Genomic DNA, 23284 nt, shown 5'->3' with positions numbered 1-23284 from the left:
AAGAAGAAACCCAAAAGAACAAAACAAGTAGAATTTTTGGTAGATATGGGGGTAACACTAATTAAAACCTGGAAAGAAGAAACTCCAACCCCATGATGGGAGGGGCCTTTTTCTTGTTTTGTTAACTACAGAAACAGCTGTTTGGACTGCAGAGAAAGGATGGACACACGTCTCTTGAGTTAAAGGATCACTGATGGACAAAAGAACCTGGAAAGTAACTCAAGAACCGGGGGAATTGAAATTGAAATTGACACAGGATCGGTGATGTAACTACTATCAGTATTGTTAATATGAATGCCCAGTATAAATGAAAATTAGTATGTTTTAATAGTTAAATGTGTTGAACCAAGTTGTATATGTAATTCTCTTTTTATATTCGATGTTTAGGTTGTAAATGGACTGTGATATAAGCATATCCACAAAGGGAACTTACCAACAGGATTGTGTGGTAAATGTCTAAGAATAGAAGATAAGGAAACCAGAGCTAGGTTGAGGATTCTAGTTGTTCTTCCAGTGACAGAAAAAGAATAGCGAAGAACAGTGAGAGGTATTTACTGAAGGGGTGAATGGGAATTTAGAGAGTCCACCAGTGATGAGAAGAACAGAGTGTAGAAAGAGAAATCAAATTCCGTGTTGCTCCTGTTGTTCCTGGGAAGTGAAGGTCAAGAGTTGGGAAACGATAAGAAGTCGCCACGCTAACGGCAAAAATAGGAAAGGTGGGGACACTACCCTTGCTGCCAAGAAGCAAATTTGCTGATGACACCAAGTTGGGAGGGAGTGTTGACCTGCTAGAAGGCAGGAGGGCTCTGCAGAAGGATCTGGATAGACTGGAAAAATGGGTTGATTCCAATGGGATGAAGTTCAACAAGGCCAAGTGCCGGGTGCTGCACTTTGGCCACAACAACCCCCTGCAGCGCTACAGGCTGGGCACAGAGTGGCTGGAGAGCAGCCAGGCAGAAAGGGACCTGGGGGTACTAATTGACAGGAAGCTCAATATGAGCCAACAGTGTGCCCAGGTGGCCAAGAAGGCCAATGGTATCCTGTCCTGTATCAAAAATAGCGTGGTCAGCAGGACAAGGGAAGTGATCCTTCCCCTGTACTCTGCATTGGTGAGGCCACACCTGGAGTATTGTGTTCAGTTCTGGGCCCCTCAGTTCAGGAAAGATATTGAAGTGCTGGAGCGGGTCCAGAGAAGAGCAACATGACTGGTGAAGGGACTTGAACATAAGACCTATGGGGAGAGGCTGAGGGAGCTGGGGTTGTTTAGTCTGGAGAAGAGGAGGCTTAGAGGTGACCTCATCACTCTCTATAACTACCTGAAGGGAAGTTATAGCCAGGTGGGGATTGGTCTCTTCTCCCAAGCAGTTAGCAATAGGACAAGGGGGCATGGGCTTAAACTCTGCCAGGGGAAATTTAGGCTGGATATTAGAAAGAAATTCTTTACAGAGAGAGTGGTCAGGCATTGGAATGGCCTGCCCAGGGAGGTGGTGGACTTGCCATCCCTGGAGGTTTTTAAACTGAGATTGGACGTGGCACTTAGTGCCATGATCTAGTAAACGGACTAGAGTTGGACCAAGGGTTGGACTCGATGATCTCTGAGGTCTTTTCCAACCCAGTCGATTCTGTGATTCTGTGAAATGAATCAATAATTGAAGAAATTTATTGAGGTGAAAATGCATTGTCTAAGAATAGAAAACCATTTTCAAAGGGGGGAAATGTTAGTAACAGAATCAGTTTTACAAAACATGCCCAAAGAATTTGTAAGTAAAGATCTAATGGAAGCTCTCCGCCCTGCAGAGATGATCAGTTTTGTGAAAATGCATTATGGAGTACACTGAAAATGGTTGCATACTTGGAAACTGGTTACTTTCCTAACAATATACTGCTAATAGTATTGCACTTTAAACAGGTTTCAGATCAGTGAGACCAACAGATTACTGCTTAAATAGATGTGATTATAGCAAGTAAAACTTACAGCTTAATTATATGAGGATGTCTGAAGAGTTTGAGGTTCTGTATCTCCCTGCGGATTTTTCCTACAACATCGAGGCTGCGAATCTTCTGTCGATTCAGGATCTTCACTGCAACTTTATGCCCAGTTAACTCATGTTTGCCAACTGCAAGGAACAAGGAAGTATTTAGTCAGAGTTCCCAATTGCTCCATAAATACATTAATCAGACCATTTCAACTATAGCCAAGAAATACAACAGCTAAGATGTAAGCATTCCACATGTGCCCATTATCATTGGGGAGGTTGAAAACCAGATGACACATTATTTCTTCTGCCCTACTCCAATTCCTCCCACAATCCTATCATTAGAAGATGAACTGGATATGTAGGAACAAACCTTAAACCTAACACTTATAAGTCTTGCCACATGACTACATTTTTGCACTATTGCAAACAAAACATTTTGCATCCCAAAACACTGCCATCCTTTCTAATTAGGGAGACCATTTTCTTTCCCTGTACATGTCACTCCAAGCTTTTGGCTCACTTGGTAACCCAACTCAGACATGCTCTCCCACAGCTCTTACTACAACAATGCTCTTACTGAAGACATCACTGGTAGCCTTCTCCCAAGAAGCTCATTTCAGCAATTACTCTGAATTAGTGCTAAGAGTATCTGATCAGTTCACTTGAAAAGTAACTATTTATCTGTCCTTGGAGCAGTCTGACCCTATATAAGCTCCACAATCTGTGCAGTAAACATCAGGACTTTATTACACAAAGGGGCAAAAATTATATGAAATGTACAAAATAAAATCCAGTAGTGACTATGAAAAGCAATGTAAACATGCAATCTCATACATTCCTCAGTTTCTTTACTAGAATCATAGAATGTCCTGAGTTGGAAGGGACCCACCAGGATCATCAAGCCAAACTCCTGTCCCTGCATATGACATCCCCACAGTTCACACCATGTGTCTGAGGGCGTTGTCCAGTCTCTTCTTGAATACTGTCAGGCTTGGAGCCGTGACTACCTCCCTGGGGAGCCTGTTTCAGTGCTCCACCACCGTCTGGGTGAAGAACCTTTTCCTAATGTCCAATCTAAACCTCCCCTGGCACATCTTCCTGCCATTCCCTCAGGTTCTATTATTGGTCACCAGAGATCAGCACCTATCCTTCCTCCTCCCCTTGCGAGGAAACTGTAGGTTACAATGAGGTCTCCCATCAGTCCCCTCCAAGCTTAACAGACCGAGTGATTTTAGCCACTCCTCATCCCTTCACCAACTTTGTGGCCCTCTTCTGGACACTCTCTAGTAGCTTTATAACCTTCTTATACTGTGGTGCCCAGAACTGTACACAGTACTCCAGGTGAGGCCACACCAGTGCAGAGCAGGACAATCACCTCCCTCGACTGGCTAGCAATGTTGTGCTTGATGCACGCCAGGACACAGTTGGCCCATGTTCAACTTGCCGTTGACCAGAACCCCAAGATCCCTCTCCGCAGAGCTGCTTTCCAGCATCTCATTCCCCAGGCTGTATGTACAGTCAAGGTTGCCGTATCCCAGGTGCAAAATCTGGCACTCGCCCTTGTTGAACTTCATTCAGTTGGTGATTGCCCACTTCTCCAATTTGCCTAGATCCCTCTGCAGGGTCTCTCTACCTTTGAGAGTGGGCAAGTTTCATTTTTTCTATGAACAGGAGAACCTGAAAATATAAAACATTTCCTAGACATTTAACCCTCTTAAATTTGCAAGTGTTATTGTAAGTAGCTGCAACAGATTTGCTAAGAATATTTTTCTTAAACCCAACATTGGATCACAGATAAGCCACAAAAGGTATCTCTTCTACTAGAAGGCTTTGCTATCTGCATTGATTTCTGCAAGCGGTGATTTAAAACTATTAATATCATAACTACATCACTTTCATCCACCACCCAGAATCCTACCTTCTGAAGACAAAGCAGGTTCCAGGGATACGTACATGGTTCATCCTTGTCCACTTGAATGGACATTGGTAACAGACATCTGCTGAACACAGTACTCATTCATCTGGGTACCTCTCCTCACTTGAAAATTAACTAAGCCTCAGGTTTCAAGCTTTATTTAAATATATCCATGGGAAGCTATGATAAACAGAAACGATCCACAATTTTTTTTTCTGCATTCAACAGATAATTTTGACAGGATTAGCAAACACCTATCAATCTGTAAATATCTTTCCCAACACAAGACTTTTCTGCTGCCTCTTGCCTCTATATTAAGCTAAAAAAACCAACTCAAGTGAAAAGAAATTCTTAGTAGAGAAACAATGAAAAGTATCTCTGAGTGATTACTCTTACAACAAAAAGATGGTCACTGTGTAAAATAAAGCAGTTTGTCTAAACTCCTGTAGGGAAATAATAAAGTGGATCATCCAAGACCCTGAACCATCATGATGCAGTGGTGAGATGTCTTGTACCTCAGAATACAGAAATGCTCCACCTACAAGGTGAAAGAACTCATCCCCTCATTCAGCAATGACAACACTCATCGCAAGTTCTAGACCAGGGGTGTCAAACTCATTTTTACCAGGTGCCACATCAACCTTGCGGTTGCCTTCAAAGAGCCAAATGTAATTTTAGGACTGTATAAATGTAGGAGTATGCTTTTTAATCAGACCATTATTCCATTCCACGATTCCCATTGGCACTGTGCCAAGAAAATTGAAAGGTACATCAGAGTAGTAGCAAAGCAAAAAATCTCCAAATTTACCCCTTTCTCTCGCCCCACGTTGGGCGCCAATTATCTGTCCAGGTTTTGATTGCGGGATGACAATAAAACCCTGGCAGATGTACTGCTAACCTCCTCTCCTCCCCACTTCCCCCTTCGCCCCCCCGCCCAGGACAGGCGATTGGGAGGAAAAGCAGAAATTAAACTTTCCCTTGATGCCATTCATTGCAAGTGAAAAAACTCTGCATTATCTTAAACTGTTCCTGCTGTGTTGTTTGTGAGAACTGTTGAAATACTGGGGTATACAAATCGAAAATGTTTTTTCAAAAAACGAGTTATACTAGACTGAGGTTATATTATTAAAATAAGTGTATTTTTTTATGGTTAATCTAATGGATAACTCATTGTCAAGCGTTTATGATTGCGGGGTGACAATAAAACCCTGGCAGATGTATGGTGAACCCTCTCTCCTCTCCCCCCCCCTTCCCCCTTTTGCCCCTCCCTCTCCCCCCTTCCCACTAAGGACAGGTGATCGGGAGGGAAAGAAGGACAGAGAGAGGAGAGTTGGAAAAAATTAAAAATGTTTTACTAATGCTACTTATAAGAATTGAGAAAATAATACAAAATATACAAAACCAATCTTGAAAGTCTCAGCAACTGCAGAGCCGGCACCCGATGTCCTGGATTGGACTCTGCAGGCAACTGGAGCTGGAATTCAGTCTCTCTCTAGGCCTCAGTTTGCAGGGACAACTAGCAAGGTCCTCTTCTAATGTCAGCCGTAAGGAAAAGGGAAAAAAGGGACAAGGTCCTCGTGATCTCCCACTTTTATACGGAGTATTCAGGTGAACAGAATGTTATATTCTGTTGGTCAGTTTTTTGGTCGCCTGTTTCTCCTTGCCCCTCTCCCGAGATGTCCATCCGTGCTTATCAATAACTTCGCATTCCATTGCTATGTTTACCAAAACATGTGTCTGGTTCTCCAGGAAAATGCAGCTAATATGAAGGCTTTAACTGACAGGCAAATTCACTAAAAGAGAAATTTGTTTTTTAACAAAACCAGGACAAGTTAATATGGTGTATGGAACGCCCACTTAATACCTTCCCCTCAAACTCCATCCTGAACCACTGTGGCCGTAAAGCATGTTCCATTATCACTTTGAATATTCTCAGAGGTGGATAAAACACTGAACCACTCACACTGTTTGGTATAACAAAGGGTCTGGCTGGCCCTTGTGGTCCCTTTTGAAATTTGCCACAATAGGAAGCACACGCAGTGAACCCTCATTCCACCTTTAACAGATCTTGTGGGTGCAGCAGTCCCAGCTTCTGACAGATTTTAAGTTAATATTTAAGAACATTAAGGGCCTCCACATGCTGCAAGGTTCAGTCCCATTTCCTGTCATGCTGCTTGTGTCACAGTAACCACTGAAGTTATGTTTGGGATGGCGGCCGTTAGGGGTGGGGTGTTACTATTCGGTTTTCAACAACTGATAGGTTAAGCGCCACCACCCATTGGGCTTGCAAACTGGTCAAATCAGAGAATTATAGGGAGAATGAGTGCAGCTGATTATGTCTTTTTCAAGATCATTAACAACCTCCATAATGCCCTGTTTTGGTGCACTCAGCAGGGGGTATTGTGGAGTACAAGTTGTTTTGGATAGAAGCAATGCAGGAGCAAGCTGCAAGGTCCTAATGCAAACACCCTCTTTAGGCTGCAGCCACGAAGGAGCAAACTGCAAGGTCCTAATGTGAGCACCTTCCTTGAGCTGCAGTGGCACGGGAGCGAGCTATGAAGTCCTAAAACTAGAAGCTTCTTCATGCTGTAGCAGCATGGGAGCGGACTGCCAGATCCTAATGCAAGTTGCTACCTCAGGCTGCAACGGCACAGGACGGAGTTGCAGTCTTAATGCGGGTAGCTTCCACCCTGTGACTCCTGTATTAATAAAAGAAAAAAAGCCTTTGTCAGTGGACCATTGACAAGAACTTACCACACAGAGTGGGTGGTCCATGTCCCAACCTGTGACTTAGCTTTTTAACTTGTTTCATTCTCCCTGCAGAGGCTCAAAAGGGTCAAGTTTACCCTCCTAAAGGCGGAGGGGGCACGGTTGCCGAACCAGTTTTCTCCTCTAGTAATTCATTCCCTCCTGGATGGTAAATTTGACTTGGGAATGGGGTTCAGGTTCTGGGAGGAGGGGGGTCCAGTCTGACCAGCCATGGAATGGTTTAGGTTTCCAGGATGGGGGAGGCCATCCAGTGCAGGTCCCCTGCACCCTCCTGTCTCACACTTAACAGTGTGTCAGTCTCCATTGCAATTCACTAGGCTCAGGACTATCCCTGGGGTTGCACAGACAACAGCTTAGGGTTTCCTACCTTGTAGACCTGTGTGCCTCTCTGTTTTAATAAGAGATCATGTATTTTCCCTCCAATTCCTCAATTTCATTAGAACTGCTTTCATCAGGGTCTCCCCAAACTTCTCCATCCCAATCCTCCTTGGAATCCATACCTGCCATCAACTTTTGATTTCGGGTCATGGTGGAGGGGGGCTCCCCAACTTGTGCCAGCCCACTTGTGCCAGTGTGATCTCAATCTTTTGTTCCAATACATGTGTCTGCTCTCTTTTTCTTTTCATTTCTATCTTTAAACCATTTATCTTCAACTGTCTCTTAGAATTATCCTGTTCCAGTTGCTTATAGTATTTATACAGGTCCCATGCTCGTTTTAAACAGACACACAGGGTGGCACACGTGGTTACAACCATGCTAGGATCAAACCATTTTTCTTCCACCCACTGTGTGCAAGGGGGGGGAAGGTTTACAGCTGTGCCTCTAATTTCTCAAATACTGATATTCTGCTCAACTACACCAATTTAAATATCACAGAGGCACTCTGAAATTCAATTTACACAGGCAATAAACTCCAAACAGACTTTATTCTAACCAGAACTGTTTAGTGGAGAACCAACTAGAAATGGGGTTTATCCAAAATTATTCAGCACTCTGACAACATTATAAAACACAGATCTCAGATAGCAATTAGGAATTCAATTACTACACAGCTGATTCAAACTCAAGGGATCAGATCCCAAAACTCTGGAGTGATGGATTCAATATGCGCATCTTTCTGTTGTCCCAAAATCAGGGTTCTTTACCTGGTGTGCAATCTGCCAATCATACACACAGAGCTGAAATATCATTTTATTACAAGATTGCACAATGTCAGATGCTAGGTGGTAAAACCACAAAGCTAGCACACCACCTTCACAGTACTTACATAATGTATACTTTTGATTTTGATAAGTACCTCTCCATGTTTCCACCCCCTTTCCAGGATTGGTTAGTAATTTACATATGGTTACACATTCATTTTCTTGTACTACACATGCTCATGGGTTAGGGTCTTCACCTAGGCAAGGGTCTTTTGACCTCTGGACCTTATTTTTAGTATTATAATGAGCAAAGTTCATCCAAGGGACATTCTATCTGACAGTCTCAAGATATATGGTAAACAAACGTCACTAATTACATGTGTTCCAGGATGTTCAAACTGCAAGGACAGCAGCTCCTGATAAGGAGTTCCTTAAATATATCTTGGTTTAAAGAGCAGACTGACCTGGTACTGGTCCACTGGCTGCATATCCTTAAGTTAGTCATTGCTGACAGGATGCATATTGCCTACACATCCTTAGGTTCGTAATTGCTGACAGGATAAATTCCTTTAATTTGTAATGACTACATTCCCACTCATACAAAGTGAAGACATTCAAGGGTACCCAGAAGATCACTTGCCAATTAGGCAAGGCACCTCAATCCTCAAGGAACCTTCCTTAGACAGCCAGTCTAAAGAGGACTCCATATCCACTGCTCCAAGGAAGACCAACTCAAAGGGGGTCTCCAGCAGACTCCATTTATAACCTAGTTAAATCTGAGCTGTGGTCATTTATGGTAGTGGTCCAGTAACTTCTCTCAACCAAGGTGTTTCATTGGTCAGTGGCCCTGTTGATCAAGAGGTGTGTACATGACCATAGTGGTCCATCAGCCTAGAAGCTTCTGTTGTTTGGGAAGGGAGGGGGGGGAGAGAGAATGGGAAGTACATCTGCCACAACACCTCAACACCTTCAATGTAAGTAGCATACATTTGAGCAATTCTACAGCTTAGCATATAAATATTAAGATATTCAGTTCTTACATGCATTGCATTATAAAGTTTAATTTATCAGCAAGTTTGTTTCATTTCTGATTTCTCAGTCTACCTTAGATGAAAACTGGAATCAGAACTCAGAAAAACATTAGAAAGTCATTTATTAGCTACAACATTCTATGTTCAATATGCAAGGAACATAAGAAAACAGTTTATTCAAACACAGTTTTCATTCAAAGTACTTAAACAGTAATATTTGCAGTTGACTGAAACCAATTTTAGCCATCACAGCCTTCAAGACTGTGTGTCTCAAGCCTTGATTTTATTCATTGACTGGAAGAAAAGTTTTTCTGCTTCTTCAGCCATTCGCTAACTTCAAATAAATAATTGAAATGATAACACACTGTGGTTTTGTGCAAGTACAAAAAGATCCCAAAAAGCCTCTTCACTTGCTTAAGACTTTTAAAATTGAATGGCTATTTTCTTCAGTAATTTCCCCTCCCCATTCAATTTAAGATTATATAAAATTTCGCTTTTTAAGATATGAGTTTCCATTAACCATCTACTTAATGAAATAAAACTGTCTTGGATGTGATCCACCAATTATCCATTAGCACTGTTTGGTTACTGCAACAACTCATATTCAAAGTCTTAAACTATGTATTTTTTTCAGAAATCTTTCAGTCTTCCCAGACAAAAGTAATCTTCACTTTGCTGCATAATGTAATAGCAAATACAAGTTTTTCCGTATGCATTTAGTAAAGATAAATAAGAGCTGTCATTTTTTTTCCTACTGTAAAGTGACTTTGCAGCTTTGTTATTGTTTGTGTACTATCACATTAGAACTAAACTGTTAATTCCAAGAAGAAACCATACTGAACTGTTACTAAGGTTTTAAGTCTTTATCCACATCCCATAAGAACTTATATGATGAAGCAGTTCCAAGGTATCTGGTATCAGCAAAGCAGCAGACACTAAAACTGGTAAGAAACCACTGATTACTTTTGAATTTGGCATAAAGACAACAACTAAAAGTAAGACCTCAGATAACATCATGTAGAAAAGAAGCCAGTGTTATCTTTACAAAAGCTACTTTGTATTACCTCTTGACAAAAGTTTTAACTATGAAGGGGAAGGCTCACAAATAAGAAGTAATCAAAATATATTTATGTTAGTCACCCTAAGCCTTTATGAGCTATCAGTCCTTCAAAAGAATCGCTGTGAAAAGAAGTTCCCTTTACAGAGTCAACGTTTCCCTATATTTCTTTTTTCTTTGATAATGCAAATTGCCTTCAAGCTTCATTATGGCTATGCATAACATCAGAATTTCCAAGACAGACTCAAAGCAGCGATGACATGTTTTAACTGTTCAAGTGCAGGAACAACAGTCTCTAAACTTAGTTCACCATATCTCTGACTGGAAAACAGATCCCAAGGCCATTCACATATTCTTATGAAATACAGGTACCAGTCATGAAGGCTGTAGTAAAAAGCTGAACAACCATATTTTGTATTTAATGAAGCCTTTCTGTCACATGCCAAAAAGCCAACCCAAGGCTCAGAGGAAGGCAGTCATTAAAAATATGAGCTAAACAAATTTTTATGCTAATTTAACAAAAAAAAAAAAAGTTAATGCTGTGCAAAGGCATATTGTTGCACAACAACATTAGATAGCAAAGTGATCTTCACTGTCCATTCCCAGGTCTCTTATCACTGCCTTAATCAAGACAGTCTATTTACATCAGTTTGGCAGGCTGCACAGACCAGGATTTTTAACCTAGTTCTATAGACTGAAACAAATATATTTACAATCTTAACTAGTACCCTTATTTTCTCAGTACAAATCACTGGAAGCTTGACTACTCTTCCCTTTATGAAAGCTATTAAAAAAAAATATCTGGAAATAAATTTTACATTTGGTTTCAGCAGGAAACATCAGCTTAAAAAACAAAAACAACCACAAAACAAACAACCCTCCCCCAAAAAACCCAACACACACAAAAAAACAACCCCCCCCAAAAAAAAAAACACAAAAAAAACCTACCACCACCAAAAAAAACCCACCCCCCAAAAAAAACCCCACAAAAACCCCACAAACAAACAACCCCCCCCCCAAAAAACACCAAAAAACAAACAAACAAGCCCAAAACAAAACACCACCAAAAAAACTCCACATAACTGATTTAGGTTTAGGTTCAGTACTCTCTTTTACCCCACAGTTTTTTACTTCTGTGGTGTTTTAGCTTTGCCTTCTCCATGACTGCCCATCTGAAGCACAGTCAAATGATTAAAGTCAGTCAGTAGTTATTTCAGGCTAGTACAGCCAGATGAACAGTTAAACTGAAAAAAATAACACATCAGTAACAGTTATCTGTCTGGGAGGGTAAAAGGGTAAGTAGCAGGGTGAAGTCATCTGACAGCTACCTTGACAGCAGACCCACTTTCAAAAAGCCACATACCCAACCCCCTACATCACATGAACTATCAAGGAAAACCCTAACTGAATAAAAAAAAGCTACAGTTTTTCCTTTTATTGTCAGTTGATGAAACCATATCAGTCACCAAAGAAGGAAAATGCTGAGGATTACAGGAAAACAATCACATATCTGGTATTAAATGATGAAAATGTGTGCTCAGGAAGAAAACTAGTACAGCACAGAAAATATGCCCTTTATGAAGTACAGCTAGAGCAAGATAAAAACAACATCCAAGGACAAGATAATAAAACTTAATTTATGTAAACAGATCATTAATCCATGAACACTTGCTTCCAGTTCCTAAATAAATTCCCAGAACACTTAAGGAAGGCAATAGAGCTATATAGTAATCTAAGAATTTATATATATTTGGTACCAATACTTATTTCTTGCAACTAATGTGTATTTTTTACAACTAAAGTGTATTTTGCAACTAAAGTGTTTTTGTAGGCATTGTATTTATCAACAGCATCTAAAAGAACCTGTACCTGTTGCTTTAATAAACCTCATTATCTGTGGATCTAATAGTGAGAATTTCTCATTGAATGCACTCAGACTTGTAGTGTATATTATACTATTTGTGAATCTGTGCCAGGGCATACGCTGTTGAGCCAGGACCAGCTGTTGAGCACAACTGGACTAATAGTGCTGACTTAGGGTTATTTGACATAATTGGGCATCAGTCAGGGGTTCAGCCCAGCTGCACTAAAACAAAAGGGCTTAACTTCTAAATCAACCCTCTTAACACAACAATAGGTATGCCCACCTTAGTTTTGTGCAGTGCACTGGATAAAAAATATATATATATATATCTTTGACTCCTCCCCTCAACTATGTAGCCCCTCCATGAAGAAGGACTGGTGCACCCGACAGACTACTACCCGCTGCTGGTCTTCCAGACAGATGGGGAGGAAGCTGCTTCCCGCAGTCTGAGGGGAATGAAGAACGATTTCAAGGTCTTGGGAAGGATGGTGAAAGACTCAGGGGCTCAAGTGATCTTCTCTTCACTCCTTCCCTCTTCAAGTGACGATGTGGGGTGGAATGGGAAAATTCAATCTCTAAATGGTTGGCTCCAAGACTGGTGCTACAGGCAGGGCTTTGGTTTTTTTGATAATGGCTGGCTTTATAAGACTCCAGTCCGGACAGCGTTACGCGGGAAAGGCTTATCTCACAGGGGCAAAAGGATGCTGGGGCAGGAATTAGCTGGGCTCATTTGGAGAGCTTTAAACTAGGCTCGAAGGGGGATGGGGTTGTAGTTGGGCTTGCCCCAGTGGGGCAGCATTCTAAAATGGATGAGGACCGGGTGGCCTCCTGTGCCCCTAGGGAGAAATTGGTGTGCTCTGCTCACACCCTGAAATGCCTGTAGACCAATGCACGCAGCATGGGGAATAAGGAGGAGGAGTTAGAATCCTATGTTCGGTCGGGAGATTATGATCTGGTGGCAATTACAGAAACATCGTGGGACAGTTCACATGACTGGAATGTGGTCATGGATGGCTATGCCCTTTTCAGGAAAGACAGGCCAACCAGGCGTGGTGGTGGAGTTGCTCTCTATGTGAGAGAGCAACTGCAATGTACTAAATTCTGCCCAGGAGCGGATGAGGAACGAGTTGAGAGTGTATGGGTCAGGATCAAGGGACAGGCTGGCAGGGGTGATACTGTTGTAGGTGTCTATTACAGGCCACCAGATCAGGCTGAGGAAGTTGATGAGGCCTTCTATGCGCAGCTGAGAGTGGCCTCACAGTCACAGGCCCTGGTTGTTGTGGGTGATTTTAAATTCCCTGATGTTTGCTGGAAGGACCATTCAGCCAGCCAGCCACAGTCCAGGAGGTTCCTCCAGTGCACTGATGATAACTTCCTCATGCAGATGGTGGAGGAGCCGACTAGGAGAGGTGCACTGCTGGATCTCATCCTCACTAACAAGGAGGGTCTGGTCGAAACAGTAAAGGTTGAGGGCTGCCTGGGGTTGCAGTGACCACGACATGGTGGAGTTCAGCATCTTGTGTGGCAGGAACAGAACAGCAAGTAGAATTGCAACCCTGGACTATAGCAGGGCTAACTTCGGCCTTTTCAAGCAATTGCTAGGGGAAATCCCGTGGGCAAGACTGCTTGAAGGAAAAGGGGCCCAAGAGAACTGGATTGCATTCAGAGATTGCTTCTTCCATGCTCAGGATCAGAGCATCCCCACACGTAGGAGGTCGAGGAAGGGAGCCAGGAGGCCTGTGTGGTTGAATAGGGATCTGTCGGATATGCTCAAGCAGAAGAGTTTACAGGTCATGGAAGCAGGGGCTGGCCACCTGGGAGGAATATAAGGCTGCTGTTAGAGGATGTAGGAAGGCAGCAAGGATAGCCAAGGCCTCCTTAGAATTACAGCTGGCGAGAGGGGTCAAGGACAGCAAAAAGAACTTTTCAAATACATAGCAGATAAAACTAATACCAGAGGCAATGTAGGCCCACTGATGAATGAGGTGGGTGCCCTGGTGGTGGAAGACACAGAGAAGACAGAATTACTGAATGCCTTCTTTGTCTCTGTCTGCTCTGCTGGAGGCTGTCCTGGGGAACCCTGTACCCCTGAGACCCCGGAGGAAGCCAGGTCAATGGAGGAGTTTGCTTTAGTCGATGAGGACTGGGTTAGGGAGCAATTAAATAGTCTGGACATCCATAAATCCATGGGTCCAGATGGGATGCATCCGCGGGTGCTGAGGGAGCTGGCTGAAGTCATTGCTGGACCGCTCTCCATCATTTTTGCCAAGTCTTGGGAAACGGGAGAGGTGCCCAAGGATTGGAGGAAAGCAAAGGTCACTCCAGTCTTCAAAAAGGGCAAGAAGGGGGACCTGGGTAATTATAGACCGGTCAGCCTCACCTCCGTCCCTGGGAAAGTAATGGAACAGCTTGCCCTTGGTGTCATCTCAAGGCATATCAAGGATAAGAGGGTCATTAGGGGCAGTCAGCATGGCTTTACCAAGGGTAAGTCATGCTTGACCAACCTCATAGCCTTTTATGAGAATGTAACAAGGTGGATGGATGATGGCAGAGCGGTGGATGTGGTCTACCTTGACTTCACTAAAGCCTTTGACACAGTCTCTCACAGCATCCTCACAGCTAAATTGAGGAGGTGTGGTCTAGACAACAGAGTAGTGAGGTGGGTTTCAAACTGGCTTAAAGGGAGAAGCCAGAGAGTGGTGGTCAATGGTGCGGAGTCTAGTTGGAGGCCAGTATCTAGTGGAGTGCCTCAGGGGTCAGTACTGGGGCCAATATTATTCAGTATATTCATTAACAATTCAGACAAAGGAATTGAGTGTACTATGAGCAAGTTCGCTGATGACACTAAGCTAGGAGGAGTGGCTGACACGCCAGAAGGCTGTGCTGCCATCCAGCGAGACCTGGACAGGCTGGAGAGTTGGGTGGGGAATAACCTGATGAAATTTAACAAGGGAAAGTGTAGAGTCCTGCATCTGGGCAGGAACAACCCCAGGTTCCAGTATAGGTTGGGAAATTACATATTAGAGAGCAGTGTAGGGGAAAGGGACCTGGGGGTCCTGGTGGACAACAGGATGACCATGAGCCAGCACTGTGCCCTTGTGGCCAGGAAGACTAATGGCATCCTCGGGTGTATTAGAAAGGGGGTGGTCAGTAGATCGAGAGAGGTCCTCCTTCCCCTCTGCTCCGCCCTGGTGAGACCCCATCTGGAATATTGTGTCCAGTTCTGGGCCCCTCAGTTCAAGAAGGACAGGGAACTGCTGGAGAGGGTCCAGCGTAGGGCAACAAAGATGATTAAGGGAGTGGAGCACCTCCCTTATGAAGAAAGGCTGAGGGAGCTGGGTCTCTTTAGTTTGGAGAAGAGGAGACTGAGGGGTGACCTTATTAATGTTTATAAATATAGAAAGGGTGAGTGCCACGAGGACGGAGCCAGGCTCTTCTCAGTGGCAAACAATGATAGGACAAGGGGCAATGGGATCAAGCTGGAACACAAGAGGTTCCACTTAAATTTGAGAAAGAACTTCTTCTCAGTGAGGGTGACAGAGCACTGGAACAGGCTGCCCAGGGAGGTTGTGGAGTCTCCTTCCCTGGAGACATTCAAAGCCCGCCTGGACACATTCCTGTGCAACCTCTCCTAGGTGTTCCTGCTCCAGCAGGGGGATTGGACTAGATGATCTTTTGAGGTCCCTTCCAATCCCAAACATACTGTGATACTGTGGTAATCTGATGCCTGTCTTCTCCCTTATCTCTTTTCCTCTGTATTTAAGTAGGCACCAAGTTCTCAAGGAAAGAAATGGTACTTCAGTTGCCAGTTGGGGGTCACTGCTTGTGGTAAAATAATGGAAGACTGGCAAGGTTCATATAACAACCCCTGAGAATGCTATATGGTCCTGTACCTTGACTTGTCCTCTTATTTTACATCCTTCATTGATATCAGATTCTAGAGTTGTTATATTTCAGTTATCTTCAACAAATACCTGTGCTTTATGTAGAGGAGACAGCATTGGAATGGTGTTATTGGTGTCACAGACCCAACATCAAATTGAAGTTCAATCTGAAAAAGCACAAGTTATAGCTCTCCAAACTGTGTGAGTAATTACCTGATATCAGGTTATCTGGACTAATATTAGCGGCAAGAGCTAGAGTAACACATATGTATTACTAGAAGGAAATTACACTCCTGTTTTCCTCCCTTATCACAACTTGGCTCTTTGTGCTTTGTAGTCTTGTACTACAAGCACATGACCTGGATACATTTCTGCAAGATCAACATGTAAATACTTAGATTTGGTCAGCCTCTACTGTAACTAACTTATTTGCCTTTTGTATTGAGAGAGGATTAACAGCTGCAGATTTTTTTGACAATGTTTCATTGGCATGCCAACCCCAGTAGCTGCATTACAGAATTATGCTACACTAAGTGGTTTTGATATTAATGTTCCTCATTGCTGCTTTTTCCAAGTAGGAATGCCAAGGAACATTACAAAAATCAACCGGCAGTAAACTCCCAATCTTCAACACCATAAACACTGCTTTGATTTTGAAGGCATGTTCAACATAACTGATGAATCAGCTAGTGTAGACGATGATATTCAATATCTTCGGGACTTAATGCATCAAATGAAACAATCTACCGGTGGTGCCTGGCTGGATGAATGGTTTAATCCCCAGACAAGATGAGTGAAACGTGATTCAAAGCATTATTGTAGGGATATGTTTATTCCTTTTTCTATATGTGTTTATTGCATGCCTCTAAACTACCCTGCAAGCCCAGCTTTGCCTTCTCCACAACTGCCCTCCAGCTTTGCCAGTCTCAGCAGGAGCGGTCTCTTGAGTGAGGGGGTTGAATACAGGAAAACAATGGAAGATTGGCAAGGAGGACTGTAAACACACTCAAATAACTTGCAGTTAGGGTATAGAAAAACACATGAATCATTGTGCTGGTTTGACTGAAAACTAGTTAGTTTTCCTTCATGCAGTTAGAAACCTTTCTTTTTCATAGCTAGCATGGTCATTGTTTGGACTTAGTTTGAGAACAAGAAGATAACGCCCTGGGACAGAGCTAATATTTTTCATTGCTCTGGTCTGAGAGCCAAGGACAATTCTGAGCACTCTGCCCACAGGCATGAGGCAGCTAGTAAGGGGGGCAGAGATGGGGCAGACCTTGTCTGACATCCAGACTGATCAATAAGAATATTCCATGCCGTTAGCATCAGGCTTCATATTTAAGGAGAGTCGGGATCTTCCAGCTAAGTTCTTTCCTCATTCGGTTAGAACCAGGACAGAGACCTGTTGGGTGGAGTTCTGTTTGGGAGTTTCTTTAGTTCAGCCTTTTGCCATCCTGCCATTTTGCAGAGGCTTCTGGGCCTTTCTGCCTTTTTCTCCTCTTTCCAGGATTGGCTGTTCAGGACCAGGGTGCTACTTCCTAGTACTGGCTGCTCAGTGCAGAGTTCATGAGGAATTGCATTAAGTATCTTTTATATTCTATTTCTATTATATATATATTTATTAGTAGTATATTAGTTTTTTTATTATTTTATTAAACTGTGTGTATCTCAATCCAAGTTCCTCCCTTCCCTTTTGATTCTCTCTCCTATTTGGGGGTGGGAATGGGGAAAGTGAGCGAGCAGCTATCATGATTATATTGCTAGCTCAGTTTAAACCAGGACAATCATACTAATTGTTGTTTAGTCTTGTGTGCTTGGCAAGTAGAACAGCTGTGTTTAGATAACATAGGCCTGTGACAGATTTAGAAGCACCCTACTGAACATGCTTGAGATTCCTGCTTTGTTGTGGAGAAGATCAAAACACAATGGAAAACTAGACCTGCACAAATCCCTGAAATACAGGCAAAACCAGCAGGTTCACTGATCCTTTAACATGAACCAAACTCTGCAGTGCCTGCATCCCCACTTGTGTGCCTCTGCCTGGGTGCTGCTTTGGCTATTCCCAGGTTGGTGAGGTAACGAAAATAAATTTACACTTTGCATTTATTTCATCCATGGTTTTGTGGTTGTTCCTGCATCCTGCCTGTGCCAGCTCACACACTGCTCCGCAGTGGATGACAGGTGACGGTGTCACTTTATAAACCAGCCTTGGAAAAAAGGAGACTCAATGGGCTTTACTCTTCAAAATATTCTTCTGCTACTTTCCTAGATATTCTTAGAGTCAAATATATTCCCAGTTTCTACAGGATGCCAGAAGTTCCTTATTAACAAGTGACCTCCAGGTAGGATTTCGTTCTACTATTATGCAGAGCACTGTTCATGACATCACACTCAATTTCTAGAAAGGAAAATCTATGTTCTTCATTCACTTTCTTCAATCATACAAAGATATGACCACAATTCAATGCTACTTCTGGGCAGAACTAAAGGGAGGTAAATTTGAAACAAAACATGGTAACAGACTGCTGAAACATAAGTAATTCCTTCAGAACACGCCAATAGTTGAAAAAGCTTGTGTAGAGAACATACAATAGGAACATCTACACTGAAAAAAGATATAATGTTAAAAGCCAGTTAGCACATTAGATACAACAGAATAAGCTGGAGGTTTTTCTACTAATTATACTGGTACATGAGTGTCCTGGTTTTGTTAAAAAACAAGTTTCTCTTTTAATGAATTTGCCTGTCAGCTAAAACCTTCATATTAGCTGCATTTTCCTGGAGAACCAGATACATGTTTTGGTAAACATAGCAATGGAATGTGAAGTTATTGATAAGCACGGATGGACATCTCGGGAGAGGGGCAAGGAGAAACAGGCAACCAAAAAACTGACCAACTGTGTATAACATTCTATTCACCTGAATACTTCATATAAAAGTGGGAGATCATGAGGATCTCGTCCCTTTTTCCCTATGGCCGACATTAGGAGAGGACCTTGCTAGTTTGTGAAACAACACTTTCGATTTGTATACCCCAGTATTTCAACAGTTCTCACAAACAACACAGCAGGAACAGTTTAAGATAATGCAGAGTTTTTTTCACTTGCAGTGAATGGCATCAAGGGAAAGTTTAATTTCTGCTTTATTTCTACTAGGTTTCAAGTTTACTGCATGGCATCTGCACCCTGACTATAAAAAGTTGTTTAAGTCTGAGGTGAAAAAAAACTTTGATAACCACTGGTCAAATGTTTTTAGCACAAAGTCTTTCCATGTCTGTGTGTCCATTGTGTTGCCAGTTAATCCAATAATCTCATGCCCATCTTTTTATGTTTATTTCTCCCCTTGTAGAGGAACAAAGCTTGCCTTCCTTATAAGACATCAAGTATTAGTATTTGTGCAGAAAAACATACAGACAGCTCAAGAATTAAGACTGCCTGCTTTAATTACTCATCCAGTGATGTTTTAAATAAACACAGCATTATTAATTATTATTATCAATAGCTTCCAGTAATTATTTCCATAAATATAGAAAAGAAAGTTTTTGCTCCTCCAGCGATTACTTCCTGCTGTAGAACTACAAGTCCCACTCAGTCCCCAAGAAATCAGCTAACACAACTCTTTCCTGAAAAACATTCACAACATACCAGGCGCTATTTCCACACTAGCACACTCAGCAGCATTCAAACCGTAGCCCCAGGCCCCCTCCCTACAGCCATCGCGGCTAGAGCCGGGGCTCTATCTAACAGTATGTGAAACGCCCTCTCGCGGCTGCCCCAACAGGTCAGCCCCCATCGGCCCGTGGAACTAGCATCGCCACAGCTCAATGACTCACCCGGCCCAGCGTGTACGGCCGGGCAGTGCCCAGCAACCCAGCTTCCCTGGCACCACCCCCGGTAAAGCTCATACTGATAGAGGCAACTAACATTTTAAAGGTTAACTAAACATATAATGGGTGCCTACTAACAAACTAACACTTTAAGGTTTAGCCACACAACAAGTGCTTAGTTTAGAGCTTTATGTAAACAATTATGTTAAGAAAAACAGAACCCCATCAAATGCCAAGAAGTTTTACTGCACCTAACTGTAAACTTGAGGAGACAAGATAACGAAGATTTACAGAAAAAGGGGGCACCAGTCTGGTTTCAATTGACTTGGCAGCTTGGGTACCAGTCAATTCAACATAATGAGCCAAAGGTAAAAAGTTCACTGTGATGAAGCTGAAGGAGCCTTCATCCAAAGACCCCTCCTCAAGACCACCAGATGGCACTGCGCAGGCGCAACAGGGAGGGGTCAAGGCAGAAACTATGGAAATGATTACCTGGGACTCATTTTAATAAGAAGCGGGGAAAGGTTATGAATATGTATAGGCGTTCCTGGGGGTCATTACGAATATGTAACACCTTACTGTATTTAAACACACCTCATATTGTTAGAAGTTGCGCATGAATGGTGGAATGATCCCCCTTGCGCCCGACATCGAAATAAACATACCTACTTTATAACTTTGTGAGTTGTAAAGTTTTATGACTTTATAGGTTGTAAAGTTGTTTCCGCACGTCAATACCCCCCTAACACTCTGAACTGGAGATGGAGCGGGTCCAAGCCTGGACTAGGGCGGCGGCCCAGCCCCCATGCACCTCCCAGCCCCAGTCAGGCCTCGGCGGTCACCTGGCCCCAGCTTCAGGGGTCCATCTGCCGTGAGGGGATCACAGGCGACTGCATCCCTCATCCAGCAACAGAAACTCCACTGCTCTGCCCGACACACCCTCCCGGCACGCTACCCCCTGCAGCCCGACCGGGCCGTGCCGCTCCGCGAGGCAGGCTGCGGCCCCACCGCTCACCCTTGACTTTGCCGAAGGTACCGACGCCAAGTGTATCACCCAGAATGTAGTGCCCAATCTTCACCCGCCCGTGCTCATGCTTCTGTTTATCTGTCGCCATCTTGAGCCAAGGCCCGAGTCTGCGCATAGTGCACTACACCGAAACGCTGGTGAGGGAGGAGCAACTACGCAGCGCCCGTCCGCACCGAAACCCGGAAGTGAACTCCGCGCTTCCCCGCCTTCCTCCCCGGGGACAAACTATTGCTCTTCAGGGGGAAGGGCTAAATCGGTTTAGCGGCGCCCAGAGGGGTGTGGCTCCTGTAGGCGGGTCCTCCCGGCGAAGCGACAGAATGTGAGAAACAAGCCCCAAAGGCTTCGAGACGGAGTGAGAGGACCGAGGCGTTTTTACACCATCACCTCCCCCGAAGAGCACTGGGGATTCACCCGGATTTCGGGACCAGGGGGGAAGGCGGGCGCAGGGCGCTTCTCAGAGGTAGTGACGGTTACTCTCAGCGCCGGCGCAGTGCGAGGGGCTGGCCGGGGCCTGCTGGTGTCATAGTTGAACTGGGGGGTTTTTTGTGGTGGTTTTTTTTTTTTTTTTGTAAGCTGTATTCGGTTTTGTAAACTATGTCCAAGATTCTTACCTCATCTTGAAGCTTTGCAGGTTGTATTCAAGTTCTTAGTTTGAGAATAGAGAGCTGAAAGCTAGCCTTTATCTCATCTTGAAAGTGTAGGATGTGCATCCAAGAGTCTCATAGGATTCTATAATGAGCATATGGATAGTGCGCATGTGCTGTGACAAGAGGTGAAAAGGACACAAGTGAAGAAGACTACTTATTTCATCCTGAAGACCACCTAAACGACCACCAGAGGACACTGCGCATGCTTAAAGTAGTTCCAAAGATGTCGTGATTGAAATTGTAAAATAGTTGTGTAATCTAATGAATATGCAACACATACGTTGTAAACCTAATGAATATGTATGTGACCAAATTGTATAAATGTAATGGAGTTTGAATCAGTTGTTGAAACCAGCTTTGGGTGCGAACCCCTGGTTTCCCAGCACTGAAATAAAAGCACCGCATATAACTACGTCCGTGGTTATGTGTTTCGTTTGCTAACACTGGCATCGGAAGTGGCATCATCTCGAAGCGGAAGCTCTCCTGTGTGCCCGCAGATAGCGGAAAACTAGGGCTAAGCGCTCCCCACAGCACTGGTTGTCCTTCCTAATGCCAAAGCAAGGAGATGTGTTGAACACATGCATACTTTTAATTGAGAAATCATGCTATCTGTGTGCACAAGCACAGGCACGTCGCGAGAAGAGCCAGAGGCCACCAATGTAATTGCAAAGAGCAAGTTTATTTTGGTTACCTCTCTACTGGGGGATCTCCGTAGCTACACCTGAGCTCCCAGGCAGAGGCGGCGTAAGCGGGGACGCAGGCGCTGGTAAGTTTAGCCCTGCTGGAAGATCGCTGGGCCTGCTGAGCTCGCCTGTATTTCACGGCTTCAGGCAGGCGCAGCCTCCCCCTCTTTCTCACAACAAAGCAGGAATCTCAGACACAGTGATAAGGTGTCCAGAGTTTCTCCCAGGCCTGTGTTATCTAACACAGGGGTTCTACTTGTCAAGCACACAAGGTCAGTAAAACAATTAGTGTGATGTATGTGTTTTCTTTATACCCCAGCTGCGGGTCACTTGAGCGTGTTTAGCTTTCTCCTCCTCGCCTATCTTCCGCAATTCCCATACACTATCACAATGAAATTGCTAGGCTGTCTGCATTGCCACAGCCACGGGGTGCCATGCAATAAGCAGCTGCAAGGCCTGCTTGTGGGGAGTGCACAGCAGCTCTTGAACACCCACATGCAGGCAGGGTTTCAGGCGCTAATAATGCGGTGTGTTGCATATCATGATTTAATGGTCCATTCAAGGTGCAGTTGCTGCTGATACGCTTGGCTCTGCCAGTGATGCTGAGAAGGCTAATGGCCAGCAAACCCATTTTGCCACGTGACATGAGGAGTGGCATCCAGGCACAGGGAGCATACTGTTTCCAAACCACCTGTGCTCAGCAGTGAAGAAAGGTCTGTGACATTTTAAGATGAAGCAAGCTGGCAAAGCCATGTTTCTACCTCCCTGCCTTCCTCTGACATAAGCAAACACCAGTCTGATCCTTCAGTAAGGTAATTCAGGAGCATAAGCTGCCAGAAGACTAGTCCTACTAAAAATTTAGTATTAGTATGACAGAAAACATAGCCACTCACAAAAACCAGACACATCAAGTCTCTGTGTTTCCAATCGACCTTGTAAATCCAGACCCTATTGTGGGAAATACAAAGAGAAGTAGGACCAGCTTAACTCCTACTACCTTGACCAGATAACCTGTCCTCCAGTTTGTCTTGCCAACTCATTCATTCACATTGCATTTAGGGCAGTATCCTTCCATTCACACATTGTGTGCTTTCTACATACCAAAGACCATATTCCTTTATTATTGACTATAACTGGATTATTTTCTAATCACTTCCAACCCTGCCTTCAAAAAAAAACAGATGAAACTGTAGAAAGAGTGACAATTCGATGGATATTTTTGCATGGAGAGATCATCGACTCAAGAGGAAGGTTACTGTCAACTCCCATCCCTTCACCTCCTTTCCCAAGTTCTCCAGACTAAGTGAATGATATAAACTAAAATGCTTTCTCTTGCCTACCCTAAGCACAGCCCCCGAATACATTTGCAAACAGATCTAAACGCTTACATTCTGTATAGGATCCTATCTATGGCTTTGTGGAAAGGCTAATCTGTAACATTGTAGGAAAAGCAGTGTATT

The 23284-nt window shown here is 43.6% G+C and overlaps 1 protein-coding gene across 2 annotated transcripts in view; it reads right to left on the bottom strand.

Moving 5' to 3' along the window:
* LOC136114641 (5'-AMP-activated protein kinase catalytic subunit alpha-1-like) overlaps positions 1 to 20609 on the bottom strand; it is a 78083-nt gene extending 57474 nt beyond the window's left edge. The window contains exons 1-2 of one of the 2 annotated variants that reach the window (XM_065860066.1): positions 20483 to 20609; positions 1976 to 2117 (exon numbers count right to left, since the gene is read on the bottom strand). In XM_065860066.1, the coding sequence (XP_065716138.1) occupies positions 1976 to 2117; positions 20483 to 20609 (269 nt within the window). Of the gene's footprint in view, positions 1 to 1975; positions 2118 to 20482 lie in introns of those variants that run through there. The other variant, XM_065860067.1, reaches the window with a different exon arrangement.
* Positions 20610 to 23284: the final 2675 nt, after the last annotated feature.

The sequence above is a fragment of the Patagioenas fasciata genome, chromosome W, assembly GCF_037038585.1.
Source record: "Patagioenas fasciata isolate bPatFas1 chromosome W, bPatFas1.hap1, whole genome shotgun sequence".
NCBI classification, from domain to species: domain Eukaryota; kingdom Metazoa; phylum Chordata; class Aves; order Columbiformes; family Columbidae; genus Patagioenas; species Patagioenas fasciata.
The sequence above is the reverse complement of the archived record's forward strand: the minus strand, read 5'-3'. Positions and strand labels throughout refer to the sequence as shown.